The sequence below is a fragment of the Botryllus schlosseri genome, chromosome 9 (genome assembly GCF_051294905.1).
Source record: "Botryllus schlosseri isolate E-star chromosome 9, Bs_hap1, whole genome shotgun sequence".
Classification (NCBI taxonomy): Eukaryota; Metazoa; Chordata; class Ascidiacea; order Stolidobranchia; family Styelidae; genus Botryllus; species Botryllus schlosseri.
In genome coordinates, this window is record NC_137244.1 from 15,517,541 (window position 1) to 15,531,637 (window position 14,097).

The following is a 14,097-nucleotide window of genomic DNA, read 5'->3' on the forward strand; positions in this document are numbered from 1 at the left end:
TAACACTATACGTGGTTAGGCTATTTGCTTGATTGTAAATATAATTTTTTTAAACAGTTTGCAAATAATTTATTGGACAATGACGGCTTCAATTTTTCGGCAAAAACTGAAGATTGCAGAAGATATCGAGAAAAAATCGGAAACATGTTGCTCGAGCTAACTGGTATGCTGAAACCTCGTGTCAAAATTTGTTTCATCAGAAATATGACCATATGTTTATTTTTGAACCATACAGATGAGACAAACCTTCTCAGAAATCGATGAAGGTAGGTAGGTATACTACTATTACTACAAGGTTTTCTATGGCTCAGGAATTCCTGACCTGGAATTTATCGACCCTTAGGATGTCCGCGAAGCTGTATTACGGATTTATCGATACGACGAGTCCGCTTCCGAATGAGCTGTGGAGGCAACATAAACCTTCAATAAATAGACACATAGACACATATCCTTGATCCCGATGGTGTCAAGGCGATAGAGGTTTATTGTGATATCGCATCCTCCTCATATTTTATGTAAAAATATTACACTACTTCACTTACTCCATGACACGATCTTCTAACAACAGGTGTGGGGAAATTCATCTACACATCACCAGCGATTGCAAACGCTACCATGTCATGTATGCAAGACGATCGTTTGCTTGTGCGAATGCTATGGATTTATCATTATTGTTATTGCTATTATAGTGTGTTTACTAATTTCAACATTTCTTTGATAAAACGTGATTATATTGCATTTTCATTTGTTTCATTCGATTCTGTTCTGTTCCTGAGATATTCCGAACCTCAATGTTCGTGTTCTATTTGGGTACATACGTCCGCTGATGGTGCTGGTCTTCCTTTAGGGTCCCAACATGAGTTATTCTTCAATTATATATGTATCGATTTTGTCGGAAATTCAGGTGTGTCTATGTATTGAACGATGCGATATTCAACCGAATTTAATTCGATTCTGTTCTGTTCCTGAGTTATTCCGAAGCTTATTGTTTGTCAATATTTATTTTATAAGGGTACTTACGTCCACTGATGGGGATGAATGTCTTCCTTTAGGGTCCCAACATGGGTTATTTTTCGATTATATATGTATCGAGTTTGTCGGGAATTCAAGTGTATCTATGTATTGAAAGACGCGATATTCAACCGAATTTAATTCGATTCTGTTCTGTTCCTGAGTTATTCCGAAGCTTATTGTTTGTCAATTTTTATTTTTTAAGGGTACTTACGTCCACTGATGGGGTTGAATGTCTTCCTTTAGGGTCCCAACATGGGTATTTCTTCGATTATATATGTATCGAGTTTGTCGGGAATTCAAGTGTATCTGTGTATTGAAAGACGCGATATTCAACCGAATTTAATTCGATTCTGTTCTGTTCCTGAGTTATTCCGAAGCTTATTGTTTGACAATATTTATTTTATAAGGGTACTTACGTCCACTGATGGGGATGAATGTCTTCCTTTAGGGTCCCAACATGGGTTATTTTTCGATTATATATGTATCGAGTTTGTCGGGAATTCAAGTGTATCTACGTATTGAAAGACGCGATATTCAACCGAATTTAATTCGATTCTGTTCTGATCCTGAGGTATTCCGAAGCTTAATGATCGTGAATAATTTTTTAATAGGGGTACTTACGTCCACTAATGAGGATGAATGTCTTCCTTTAGGGTCCCAACATGGGTAATTCTTCGATTATATATGTATCGAGTTTGTCGGGAATTCAAGTGTATCTATGTATTGAAAGACGCGATATTCAACCGAATTTAATTCGATTCTGTTCTGTTCCTGAGTTATTCCGAAGCTTATTGTTTGTCAATTTTTATTTTTTAAGGGTACTTACGTCCACTGATGGGGTTGAATGTCTTCCTTTAAGGTCCCAACATGGGTAATTCTTCGATTATATATGTATCGAGTTTGTCGGGAATTCAAGTGTATCTGTGTATTGAAAGACGCGATATTCAACCGAATTTAATTCGATTCTGTTCTGCTCCTGAGTTATTCCGAAGCTTATTGTTTGTCAATTTTTATTTTTTAAGGGTACTTACGTCCACTGATTGGGTTGAATGTCTTCCTTTAGGGTCCCAACATGGGTAATTCTTCGATTATATATGTATCGAGTTTGTCGGGAATTCAAGTGTATCTACGTATTGAAAGACGCGATATTCAACCGAATTTAATTCGATTCTGTTCTGCTCCTGAGGTATTCCGAAGCTTATTGTTTGTCAATTTTTATTTTTTTAAGGGTACTTACGTCCACTGATTGGGTTGAATGTCTTCCTTTAGGGTCCCAACATGGGTTATTTTTCGATTATATATGTATCGAGTTTGTCGGGAATTCAAGTGTATCTACGTATTGAAAGACGCGATATTCAACCGAATTTAATTCGATTCTGTTCTGATCCTGAGGTATTCCGAAGCTTAATGATCGTGAATAATTTTTTAATAGGGGTACTTACGTCCACTAATGGGGATGAATGTCTTCCTTTAGGGTCCCAACATGGGTAATTCTTCGATTATATATGTATCGAGTTTGTCGGGAATTCAAGTGTATCTATGTATTGAAAGACGCGATATTCAACCGAATTTAATTCGATTCTGTTCTGTTCCTGAGTTATTCCGAAGCTTATTGTTTGTCAATTTTTATTTTTTAAGGGTACTTACGTCCACTGATGGGGTTGAATGTCTTCCTTTAGGGTCCCAACATGGGTAATTCTTCGATTATATATGTATCGAGTTTGTCGGGAATTCAAGTGTATCTGTGTATTGAAAGACGCGATATTCAACCGAATTTAATTCGATTCTGCTCTGATCCTGAGGTATTCCGAAGCTTAATGATCGTGAATAATTTTTTAATAGGGGTACTTACGTCCACTAATGGGGATGAATGTCTTCCTTTAGGGTCCCAACATGGGTAATTCTTCGATTATATATGTATCGAGTTTGTCGGGAATTCAAGTGTATCTATGTATTGAAAGACGCGATATTCAACCGAATTTAATTCGATTCTGTTCTGTTCCTGAGTGATTCCGAAGCTTATTGTTTGTCAATTTTTATTTTTTAAGGGTACTTACGTCCACTGATTGGGTTGAATGTCTTCCTTTAGGGTCCCAACATGGGTAATTCTTCGATTATATATGTATCGAGTTTGTCGGGAATTCAAGTGTATCTACGTATTGAAAGACGCGATATTCAACCGAATTTAATTCGATTCTGTTCTGCTCCTGAGGTATTCCGAAGCTTATTGTTTGTCAATTTTTATTTTTTAAGGGTACTTACGTCCACTGATTGGGTTGAATGTCTTCCTTTAGGGTCCCAACATGGGTTATTTTTCGATTATATATGTATCGAGTTTGTCGGGAATTCAAGTGTATCTACGTATTGAAAGACGCGATATTCAACCGAATTTAATTCGATTCTGTTCTGATCCTGAGGTATTCCGAAGCTTAATGATCGTGAATAATTTTTTAATAGGGGTACTTACGTCCACTAATGGGGATGAATGTCTTCCTTTAGGGTCCCAACATGGGTAATTCTTCGATTATATATGTATCGAGTTTGTCGGGAATTCAAGTGTATCTATGTATTGAAAGACGCGATATTCAACCGAATTTAATTCGATTCTGTTCTGTTCCTGAGTTATTCCGAAGCTTATTGTTTGTCAATTTTTATTTTTTAAGGGTACTTACGTCCACTGATGGGGTTGAATGTCTTCCTTTAGGGTCCCAACATGGGTAATTCTTCGATTATATATGTATCGAGTTTGTCGGGAATTCAAGTGTATCTGTGTATTGAAAGACGCGATATTCAACCGAATTTAATTCGATTCTGTTCTGTTCCTGAGTTATTCCGAAGCTTATTGTTTGTCAATTTTTATTTTATAAGGGTACTTACGTCAACTGATGGGGTTGAATATCTTCCTTTAGGGTCCCAACATGGGTAATTCTTCGATTATATATGTATCGAGTTTGTCGGGAATTCAAGTGTATCTACGTATTGAAAGGCGCGATATTCAACCGAATTTAATTCGATTCTGTTCTGCTCATGAGGTATTCCGAAGCTTAATGATCGTGAATAATTTTTTATTAGGGGTACTTACGTCCACTCATGGGGATGAATGTCTTCCTTTAGGGTCCCAACATGGGTAATTCTTCGATTATATATGTATCGAGTTTGTCGGGAATTCAAGTGTATCTGTGTATTGAAAGACGCGATATTCAACCGAATTTAATTCGATTCTGTTCTGTTCCTGAGTTATTCCGAAGCTTATTGTTTGACAATATTTATTTTATAAGGGTACTTACGTCCACTGATGGGGATGAATGTCTTCCTTTAGGGTCCCAACATGGGTTATTTTTCGATTATATATGTATCGAGTTTGTCGGGAATTCGAGTGTATCTACGTATTGAAAGACGCGATATTCAACCGAATTTAATTCGATTCTGTTCTGATCCTGAGGTATTCCGAAGCTTAATGATCGTGAATAATTTTTTAATAGGGGTACTTACGTCCACTAATGGGGATGAATGTCTTCCTTTAGGGTCCCAACATGGGTAATTCTTCGATTATATATGTATCGAGTTTGTCGGGAATTCAAGTGTATCTACGTATTGAAAGACGCGATATTCAACCGAATTTAATTCGATTCTGTTCTGCTCCTGAGGTATTCCGAAGCTTATTGTTTGTCAATTTTTATTTTTTAGGGGTACTTACGTCCACTGATGGGGTTGAATGTCTTCCTTCAGGGTCCCAACATGGGTAATTCTTCGATTATATATGTATCGAGTTTGTCGGGAATTCAAGTGTATCTGTGTATTGAAAGACGCGATATTCAACCGAATTTAATTCGATTCTGTTCTGTTCCTGAGTTATTCCGAAGCTTATTGTTTGTCAATTTTTATTTTATAAGGGTACTTACGTCCACTGATGGGGTTGAATGTCTTCCTTTAGGGTCCCAACATGGGTAATTCTTCGATTATATATGTATCGAGTTTGTCGGGAATTCAAGTGTATCTACGTATTGAAAGACGCGATATTCAACCGATTTTAATTCAATTCTGTTCTGCTCCTGAGTTGTTCCGAAGCTTAATGATCGTGAATAATTCTTTATTATGGGTACTTACGTCCACTAATGGGGATGAATGTCTTCCCTTAGGGTCCCAACATGGGTAATTCTTAGATTATATATGTATCGCGTTTGTCGGAAATTCAAGTGTATCTAATGTATTGAAGAACGCGATATTTCATCGAATCGGTTGTGATTCTGGTCTGTTTCTATTCCTGAGTTATTTCAAACCATTTTTATTGCAAATCTGTGTTACAGTTGGGTACCTGTGTCTACTGATTGAGAAACATTCTTGATCAGGTATCCCGATAACCTGTCACAAAAAAAACTATTGTAAAATCTGGCAAGTGGTTTTCGGAATTCTTGTAAAAATTCTAAACTGAAAAATACCATGATGCCCCTGCTGTTTTTTCTGTTTCACATGAACATATATAATTCCCGAGAATTCTATTAGAATCACAGTGGTCATTATTCGATAGCTTGCTTTTTGACACGCACTAGTTGTTAGATTTAACTCCCATCAACTGTACTACATATTACGGGGTGAGGTAGAGCCGAGTTGACAGGATTCTATTGAGTTCGATACGACTCGATCCATTTTTCCATATATAATGATAATGATAACAAGTCTGAACGTTGTGTGGAACCTCGACGAAGAGACGAGGGTGTTGCGATAGAGCTGGTGCTTTCGTGTTGGAATGACTAATTGGTCATGTAGGATAATGTAGCGATTGGAATATGAGAATTATATCAACCATTTCGAGTCGAAGATCATGTCTATGTCTACGTGACACGGCGATTATATTATGATACCGTAAGTAAAGCCAACTGATTGTGAATACAATTATTTTTTTGAAGAAACTCTTGTAGGTATGAACTTTTATCTACAATTGAATATATATTTGATTTTTCTTTGATATGTTAGTTTTGAATCTTGCCACTTGTTTAGCTTTAGAAGAATCTTATTTAATGATTCTGCATAATTTTTGTATACTGTACCCGTACCCTACTTAAGGTACTTTCTATTTATTAGAAAACTTGTTAGTTCCCTTTATTTCTTGAACTGTGAAGGATGCTATTACAAATCAATTGCTAAACTTGCCATGCTGCATAATTCATGGTACCCGGCAGGCCGGTAATCATTCATAAGGTAACTTTGATGAGAGTTGACCTCGGTATGAATTATAATGAATGTGAAAATGGCGGAACCAAATTTCAGTATCAGTGTATGTGTGTACCATAAATATATGAACGAATGAATTACTGTGTGGTTACCAGAGGTCATTGTGGGTGCGATTCCTATTGGCTGCCTCTTATGAACCTTGCCGCTTGTAAATCAAACCAGTGCTGGTCCCAATCCCAGCTACGGTTGATAGGACTTCAGCCAAATCATTGTCTGGCCCGAACTGACACTCTCTTCAACTTCAACCGGTTAACAAATATGGAATTTTTTCTATTTCTTGATGTAATATCAGACATCATAATTCAGGGCGTAGATAATGAAGTAGGAGTAGTAATAAAGTCGATTGTCGCGTTCGTCAGGATTTATCAACCCATGATTAAGGTAACCGATTGATCGCAGCGCATAAAGTTAGTGGTAATCTCATGATTTAACAAACCGGAATAAATTATAGATAACTAGTATCTATAAAACTGAGTACCGTTCCTACGCACGAATATCTAAATATTTCCGATAATGACCGTGCCGATTGTCTCCTAGGTAATGGCTCTACGCAATCAACGAATTATGTACCCACCGTTGCAGAGCGATATCAATATTCTATAATCCGTTTATTAGCTGTACCGTACTAATTCGACACGACTTTCATTTCGCGATGATGATAATTCATTAATTCTACCTATTACAGTGGCAGCATGGCCGTATCGCTATCAGCTGATAGCCTATAACGAGTCTTTGCATTATGATACAACAGACAACACCACTTGATTGAAAACTCGCGAAACCTCAACTAACCGTCGCACGTAACCTTTTCCAACTTTATCCGTCGCGATTAGCAGTATTTAATCACACGATTAGCATTCTTCTGGATCAGCCAACTTTATTATCTCCGCCTAAAATGGGTCCCGATTAGCAGTTTTTAATCACATGATTAGCATTCTCCCTGATCAGCTGACTTTATTATCTCCGCACTCAATGTCATCTCGGTTAGTTACATCATCTGATAAGCTAAACCAATTGAAATTGGCACCCGTATGGTAAAGTTGGTTAAAAACTTTTAGGAGCAACCTACTAACCCTATCACGAGTTATCTGAATTCAGAAGTTATGATATTCTGCTTCTCTACCTGGGTTACAATGTCATGTACATCACCAAACGTTGATCTTTTTCTGTTACCTTTTCTATTGCAATGGTTGTAATCCCAAGTCGTTTGATTCATATCTAATGTCCAGTCCACGATGTAAGGCCTGTCTATTGTATGTCTTTGGACGAATAGAGTTTCAACCAGTTACTTCCAGTGCATCCTGCAGGTGATTTTTCACATCTTTCGCACAAATGATGTTTTTATACAAGATCCCGCCTTGGTATTTTGTCAGGTATTCAGCAAGGGTGATCACAAACCGGGCTTTTGATTACCTATTGCACAATAGGAATGAAAGTTGTCACAGTTCGGCAATTGTATACGTCTATTGTCTTGCAGTTGGTGCTTGTAGTTGGTATTCTTCCGGCGAGTATGTATTGTTTGCGATAATGATATCACCAAGTATGATGCTGTACTATGGTCAGTTGTGTAACCGAAGGGGTATTTGAGAGGCATGCCATCCTCTTGTTGAAATTTGATGCCACCAATGATGCGAACGCTGAGGGCACGGCAGGATGTTTGTTTTCAGTGCAATTGTTTCTAGTCTGTTTTGATTCCTAAATGCTCTCATGCTGTGTTACTCATGTTTTGGAAAATAGGGTTCATCAAGTAACTGATTTCAAGTCTTTAATGATGCTTTGATGATGCATTTAATGATGATATGTTGTATCGTCGTATCAAGCAGTTGAATCATTTCAGACACCGATGTACCTCGCCAGTTGGCAAAGAGACAAGGTCTCATAATTATTTTGAATTATTTTGCATTGTACTTACAGCTGCAATGGATAATGTGTAATTAAACTGTTATAGAAAATAATGTGACTCACGTCATCAAATCAATTGCCAATTTGCCACGACCTTCGCCTTATTTCTATGCCGATACTTGTCTTGAGTGTAGTTCATTTTAACACAGAAAACCAGTCCATTGCGATTTTTAAGCAAGCATGTATTGGATTCGGGCTTTCAAACGCTATTCTGGAAAACTCATTTATCGAGCTTCCGTCTGTGGTGACGTCATTGATTTCAACTGACTTCAAATCAAATCATCAAATTAATTTTAGTGTGGTTAGTAATCAAGGAACACTGAACATTAATTACAGTGTGTTAGTAATCAAGGAACACTGAACATTGATTATAGTGTGTTAGTAATCAAGGAACACTGAACATTGATTATAGTGTGTTAGTAATCAAGAAACAGTTTCTTAGTCCCACTGTTACTAATTCTAAATACACACACACTCCCTCATCTGCATAGTGCAATCCTTGCAGCGCGCAATCTATTTGCAGTGGCGAAATATAGGTTTGTGTTTGTGTCTCTTACTGTATTGAATACAGAAGAATAATTACAATAGTCAAAATGTCTAGCCAGCCATCTAGCTAATATGCATGTAGATCTGCATCTACACATTAAATCAAGTCACGCAAACTTATTATATTTGGTGACTTCAAATTGACTTGAAATCCGAAAGTTTGACATGACTTGAGTCAGTTTGAAAATTTCAGCTACTTGACTTGAAAAATTTTGAAATTGCTTGACTTGATTCAAAATTTGTGTTGACTATAAATAACGGAAATCAGAAATGTTGATGGATATGTGACTAAAGAAATAACATATCAAATTTGGATAAAAATGTAAGGACACTCTGTACAATTATAAGAAATTGGGGTTAGCTAGTCACGGTATTTGCTGGAAAACTATCTCTTCGTAAAGCTTGATCGTGTGGGGCAGTGCCAAGTCGTTTTTAAAGCGTCTCGGACTTGGCCGTGTCCAGGCCATTGCACATCAAGGCAATATGCCTATCATATCAGCTAATTCTTTCTCCATGGAATGCTATTTCAATTGCTGATACCATAATGAGAAATAGTGATATTGGGCACAGGATAAAAGCTTATTTTGAACAAAAGCAATATTTTTATACTGAAATCAATTGCAGCATTTTGAAATGCTCTATTAAGCCGAAATCTCAAATTTGGTCACGGGCGGCAAAATATGACCGTGCGGCCGTTGGTTGGTGACCCCTGGTCTAGGTTGATATGCATACCATGGCATCAGCTTGTTAGCGGTGAATTAGAGTAAGCCTAATGTTCGTTGATAGCCTGTTTGTTAGTAACTGTATTATAAACTTGTGTGTGATGCAATGACAGCCATCACATGCATAGGCCTACATATGGTTGATATGCATGGTGGTTGGTAACTGGTATGTACATTGTGTTGTATAGGCCTAGCTACTTACCTTGCACATAAGTTGTAGTCGGTGAATGTGAGGGTTTAAATTGTTTGTTTGTTCAATGCCAATTGTAGAATTAACCAGCATTTGTTAAGCCAAACCTGTGACCGCTACGTACTTGGTACTTCCCCTTGTAAAGGACTAGGTATATGGAAATGAAATGTGTTACAATTTTGGCTTATAGTTTTTCTGTGAAAAATACTAATGTGAAGCTGAACTTGATGTTGCAGATGTTTGAATCCTATGGTTTGTGCCGTTGTCGGAATTTGTTTGATAGCCTACTAGTCACAGCCATAATGGTACCTTTGCCATTGTTTTCATTCAATTCAGTGTGGTATGTTATAAACTGAGAATTGTTCCTTTGTTTCATATTGTTCTACCAAGACATTGCTGATCTAGCGACAAAAGCAAGCCTATACTATATGAATCGAATACTTGTCAACCTTGTACTACTTACTGGCTATTGATAGAATATACCTTGGTGGTGCGAAGTCCTAATGATGTGGAAGGCAGAGTCCATTCCTTTGGGACTCGCGTTTGAATCTGTCATCACATAATCTAGTTATATTTCACTCAACACAGATGCTGTTTAAATTACGTACAATTAATAAATATCCAGCACATATGAATATAGAATCGCTCTGAAGAAAATGACTGCTCGTTGTCAAAGAGGAACTGTTATTTTGTCTGTTTGATTCTGTGTCAGCATGAATTGGCTTGGTTTCTACCTCCAGGCTTACTCATGTGACATCGTGCATAGCCATACTAAATGGTCATCAAGTATGCAGTTCCATGACTTGTCTGAACCGCAGGCCTTTAAATGACACGTTTTCACTACAGGCTATTAATGGAAAGCATCTGTAAATCAATTTCACACAGCATCTTGCTTTATTGATCCGTACATCACGGCTCGGAAGCTGTATAAAGGTTTTTAGAATATTGATTTTTCTACTGTTCAAATAAGTCAGGTAAACTTATTGATAAGAGTATCAGTAACTGTTGAATTTGATGCACTATGCTTTATATTTGCAATAATAGAATGAACTTGGTGAACGTGATAGTTTTGATTGTGTATTGATTCAGACATGACATAGTGTGAAATGTGTACATGGCAGTAGTGGTTACTCATCAGTCATCACCCTACCTTCTTGTGACTCAGATATCACTTTAGGCGACCCTGTTGATTTTGGTATGTACTGCGAACAGGTTGCATTGTTGACAGCAGAAAATATGCAACTAGTCTGCAACAGTGGGTTAATGTAACTTTGTAAGCTGAACAGATTTCATTTCTGATGAATAATATCGAATATTTTACCAGTGACCCTAGCAATTGTGTCTGATAGGCCTATAGTGCTTATAGTGTGTTCCTTAGAATCCATGCTTATAATAACACTGCTGAAGTATAGGAATATGAATAATATCAATTGGTATTGATAGAGCGACGTTCTTTTTGTAGAGTAGCCAAAACAGGTAGTCTTATAGCAAAAGTATGGAATATTTTTATGTTGGATAGTTGGAATACAAGGTTTGTCAAAACCAAGGTATTTCTTATCATTGGTTGCGATGAAATCATACTGTCTTCTAGGCTATTTGGTAATGTATCTCATATGAATTTAAAAAATTATCACATTTTATGAGGCGCATTTATCAGTTGTTCTACTTCACAATTACAGGTGCTTTTCCTCAATAATAAAAATTTGATGACCAACTGTACATCATTATTCCGGCGTAATCAAGGTATATGTACAATGTACATGGTTCATTGTACTCAGTAGATTGCCATGCGAAATTGCAACAATCATAAACCTTAATTCCTTGACTTTGACGGTATAGATACAAGTTTACAAATTTCAGTCATGCTAGCATGCATCGCACAAATTATGAACATCTGAGCATACATTATTTCATCTAAAAATAATTTGTCTGGTGGCAACAGTTGGTGACCTTAATCGTAATATCTCTTTCTCTTGTTGACAAGTATGGCCTCTCCTCTCCACGCCTGTTTGCTTTATGAGCAAACATTGTCAAATGTTTGTTTGGATTGTCCTTATTAATGGGCCTGCTGTAAAATGCGATTTATTGGAGCAGCAGCAATGTTCAGACAATAGTTACAGAGAAAATCACATGTAATTGGTCTATGTGTGTCGAGTTCATGAGAAAGTATCCTAATGAGAAAAAAAAATCATTTTGTCAAATTAAAACCATTGCTCTATACAATGACAGCTTCATCCAGCATTTTCATTGAGTGATGTGTAACCTCACGTTATCCAATTGTTCATTTCTTACACTCTACTGCAGTTGGTTAAGAGAAGAGAACTGCAGGCATGATCCCAGCTTGTCATCGCTGTAATGTATTGGCACTTTGCAAACATTGGTATGGTATGAGGTATGTCTTTTCAAGCCAAGGCTTAGATCAATAAGTGAACGAGTTCAGGTAAGGATAGGACGTGCCTTTTATTTTGACATAATGGTATTTCGTGGCCATTTTTTAGATTTGAAGCGATGGTTGTTGTGTTGTTTTGGTTGATACTGACTTTGCAGGGAAGAATATTAATTGCTGCTTTGCATAATTCAGATATATGTAAGTACAGTAGTGGAGAAATATGAAAGTTAAATTGGATCAAACGAGAACGTATGACAAAGACGGCCTTCGCAGAAGAGCAGCCTGCTTATGTCTGAGTTCGGAAGACAAGCCACAAATTTTGCTCGTCACAAGCAGTAGATTCAAAGACCTTTGGATCGTACCGGGCGGGGGACTCGATCCCGGCGAAGCCCCTGATGCCGCGGCGGTGAGAGAGATCGAAGAAGAGGCGGGCGCACGCGGAAAAATGCTCGGACTCTTGGACGTGTTTGAAAACCGGGAGAGCAAAACGCGAACTTACGTATATGTCGTTATTGTCGAGAATTTAGCGGACGAGTACGACGACACCAAAATCGGACGTGCGCGAAGGTGGTTTGACCTCGAAGACGCATGCCGTCAGCTCCACCTGTACAAGCCCGTACAAAAATCATATATTCAAACCTATATGAAACGTAAGGCGTCCGGCAAAAGACTAGTTCTCGCTAACGATCCTACGTATCAGCCGTTAACGCCTGATACGAGTAATGCGATACTATCCAATAACGTCAGCGTGCTTGATGTCAAGTCGTGAATGTGCAATAGAAAGTGGATAATATCAGTGGAAGACTTGACACTTTTCCTTATCTTACGTTAGTCTTCTTTTTTGTGCCACCTCGTTCAACGCTGACCTCGTCAGGTGATATCACTGTCAAAATCAAGTAGCTCTCGGAATGGGTACTCAATGCCGACAGAGACTGATGGGCATTTGAATATACACGCACCAACTATAGTGACAGCACTTGGGATCAAAATGGTGTTGCTGCCAAATCCTTGATGAAATGTCATCGCAATGGAATAATTATGTCCTTTCATTGCTGATTTTTTGATTTGCCATTCCGATGTATGGTATTGCAATCAATCACTTTTGAGATGAAAATGCTGTTTTTGTACGCCCAGTTCACATCACACTACTAGTTGGTGCCTTCAGGTTTGTGGGACCCATTGGTATTATTGGATAACCCCAGCTTGTGTTACTCCAATGGCTGATAAGTGGCCTGCTATTTGTTATGATTAACTAAAAATTCTCCCTCACAACTGCCCTACATTCTTACAAACGAACGGCACTGCAGAGGCACACACAATCTCACAATCAAATACTAGTCAATTCAGTCCGTCTCGGACTACCTTCATGTTTGTTGATTAATTACATAATTCACCGAATTTGTACAGCAAAGCACTGATTGATAAACATATTTTAGTGGTGTTAACTCCTGGGCTGGTCGAACGTCATTTCCTATTACCTGTATGTGTAACTATTGGCATTGATCTGTGTGTTTACTCGACCTTATTGGGCTCGCGGAATTTTGTTATTGGCGATAAGGCATCTTATTGGTCTTGGTGAAATTTTGTTGCTGGCGATAAGGCTGGCTGTTTGATTGACGATGAAGCTAGTAGGGAAAGGAAACTGAAACTGTGTTGCCGCTGCAGTATCGTGCTCCGTTTTGCGTCTTCCTCTGAAAGACATTATGAATAAACGAAATCAATGTGACGGTACCGGGTGGACTTTTGCGGTGTGTAGGTATTTGGTATGGTGTCGTCAGGGTCGAAGAGTGTATTTGGTATGGTATTGTCAGGGTCGAAGAGACACGCTGCAATCATTAGAAGTATGGGATAGAAGTTTTATTGCTGGTAGCGACTGCCTAATTAGGTTATTACCGTCATCAATGCCGTTAAAACGACTGTAATATCAGCCGCCGCAACACAACGCGTCGGTCTCGTACGGAGCCCACAAGATCGTATAAGTGACAGCTAAATAGACTCTGCAAACGTTAAGTATTGTAATATACTACAATAGCCAGCGGCATGTTGGCGAAGGGTAAGGACACCACGGCCTATAAACACACTCGACGGGCAAATATTAGTTG

At 38.0% G+C, this 14,097-nt stretch overlaps 1 protein-coding gene across 1 annotated transcript; it reads left to right on the forward strand.

Moving 5' to 3' along the window:
- Positions 1 to 5,550: 5,550 nt before the first annotated feature.
- On the forward strand, positions 5,551 to 13,726 carry LOC145446242 (diphosphoinositol polyphosphate phosphohydrolase 1-like). The gene is made up of 2 exons (XM_080324490.1): positions 5,551 to 13,553; positions 13,596 to 13,726. Exon 1 carries the CDS (start codon positions 12,216 to 12,218, stop codon positions 12,762 to 12,764), a length of 549 nt encoding a protein of 182 aa, XP_080180616.1. The 5' UTR covers positions 5,551 to 12,215; the 3' UTR covers positions 12,765 to 13,553; positions 13,596 to 13,726.
- Positions 13,727 to 14,097: the final 371 nt, after the last annotated feature.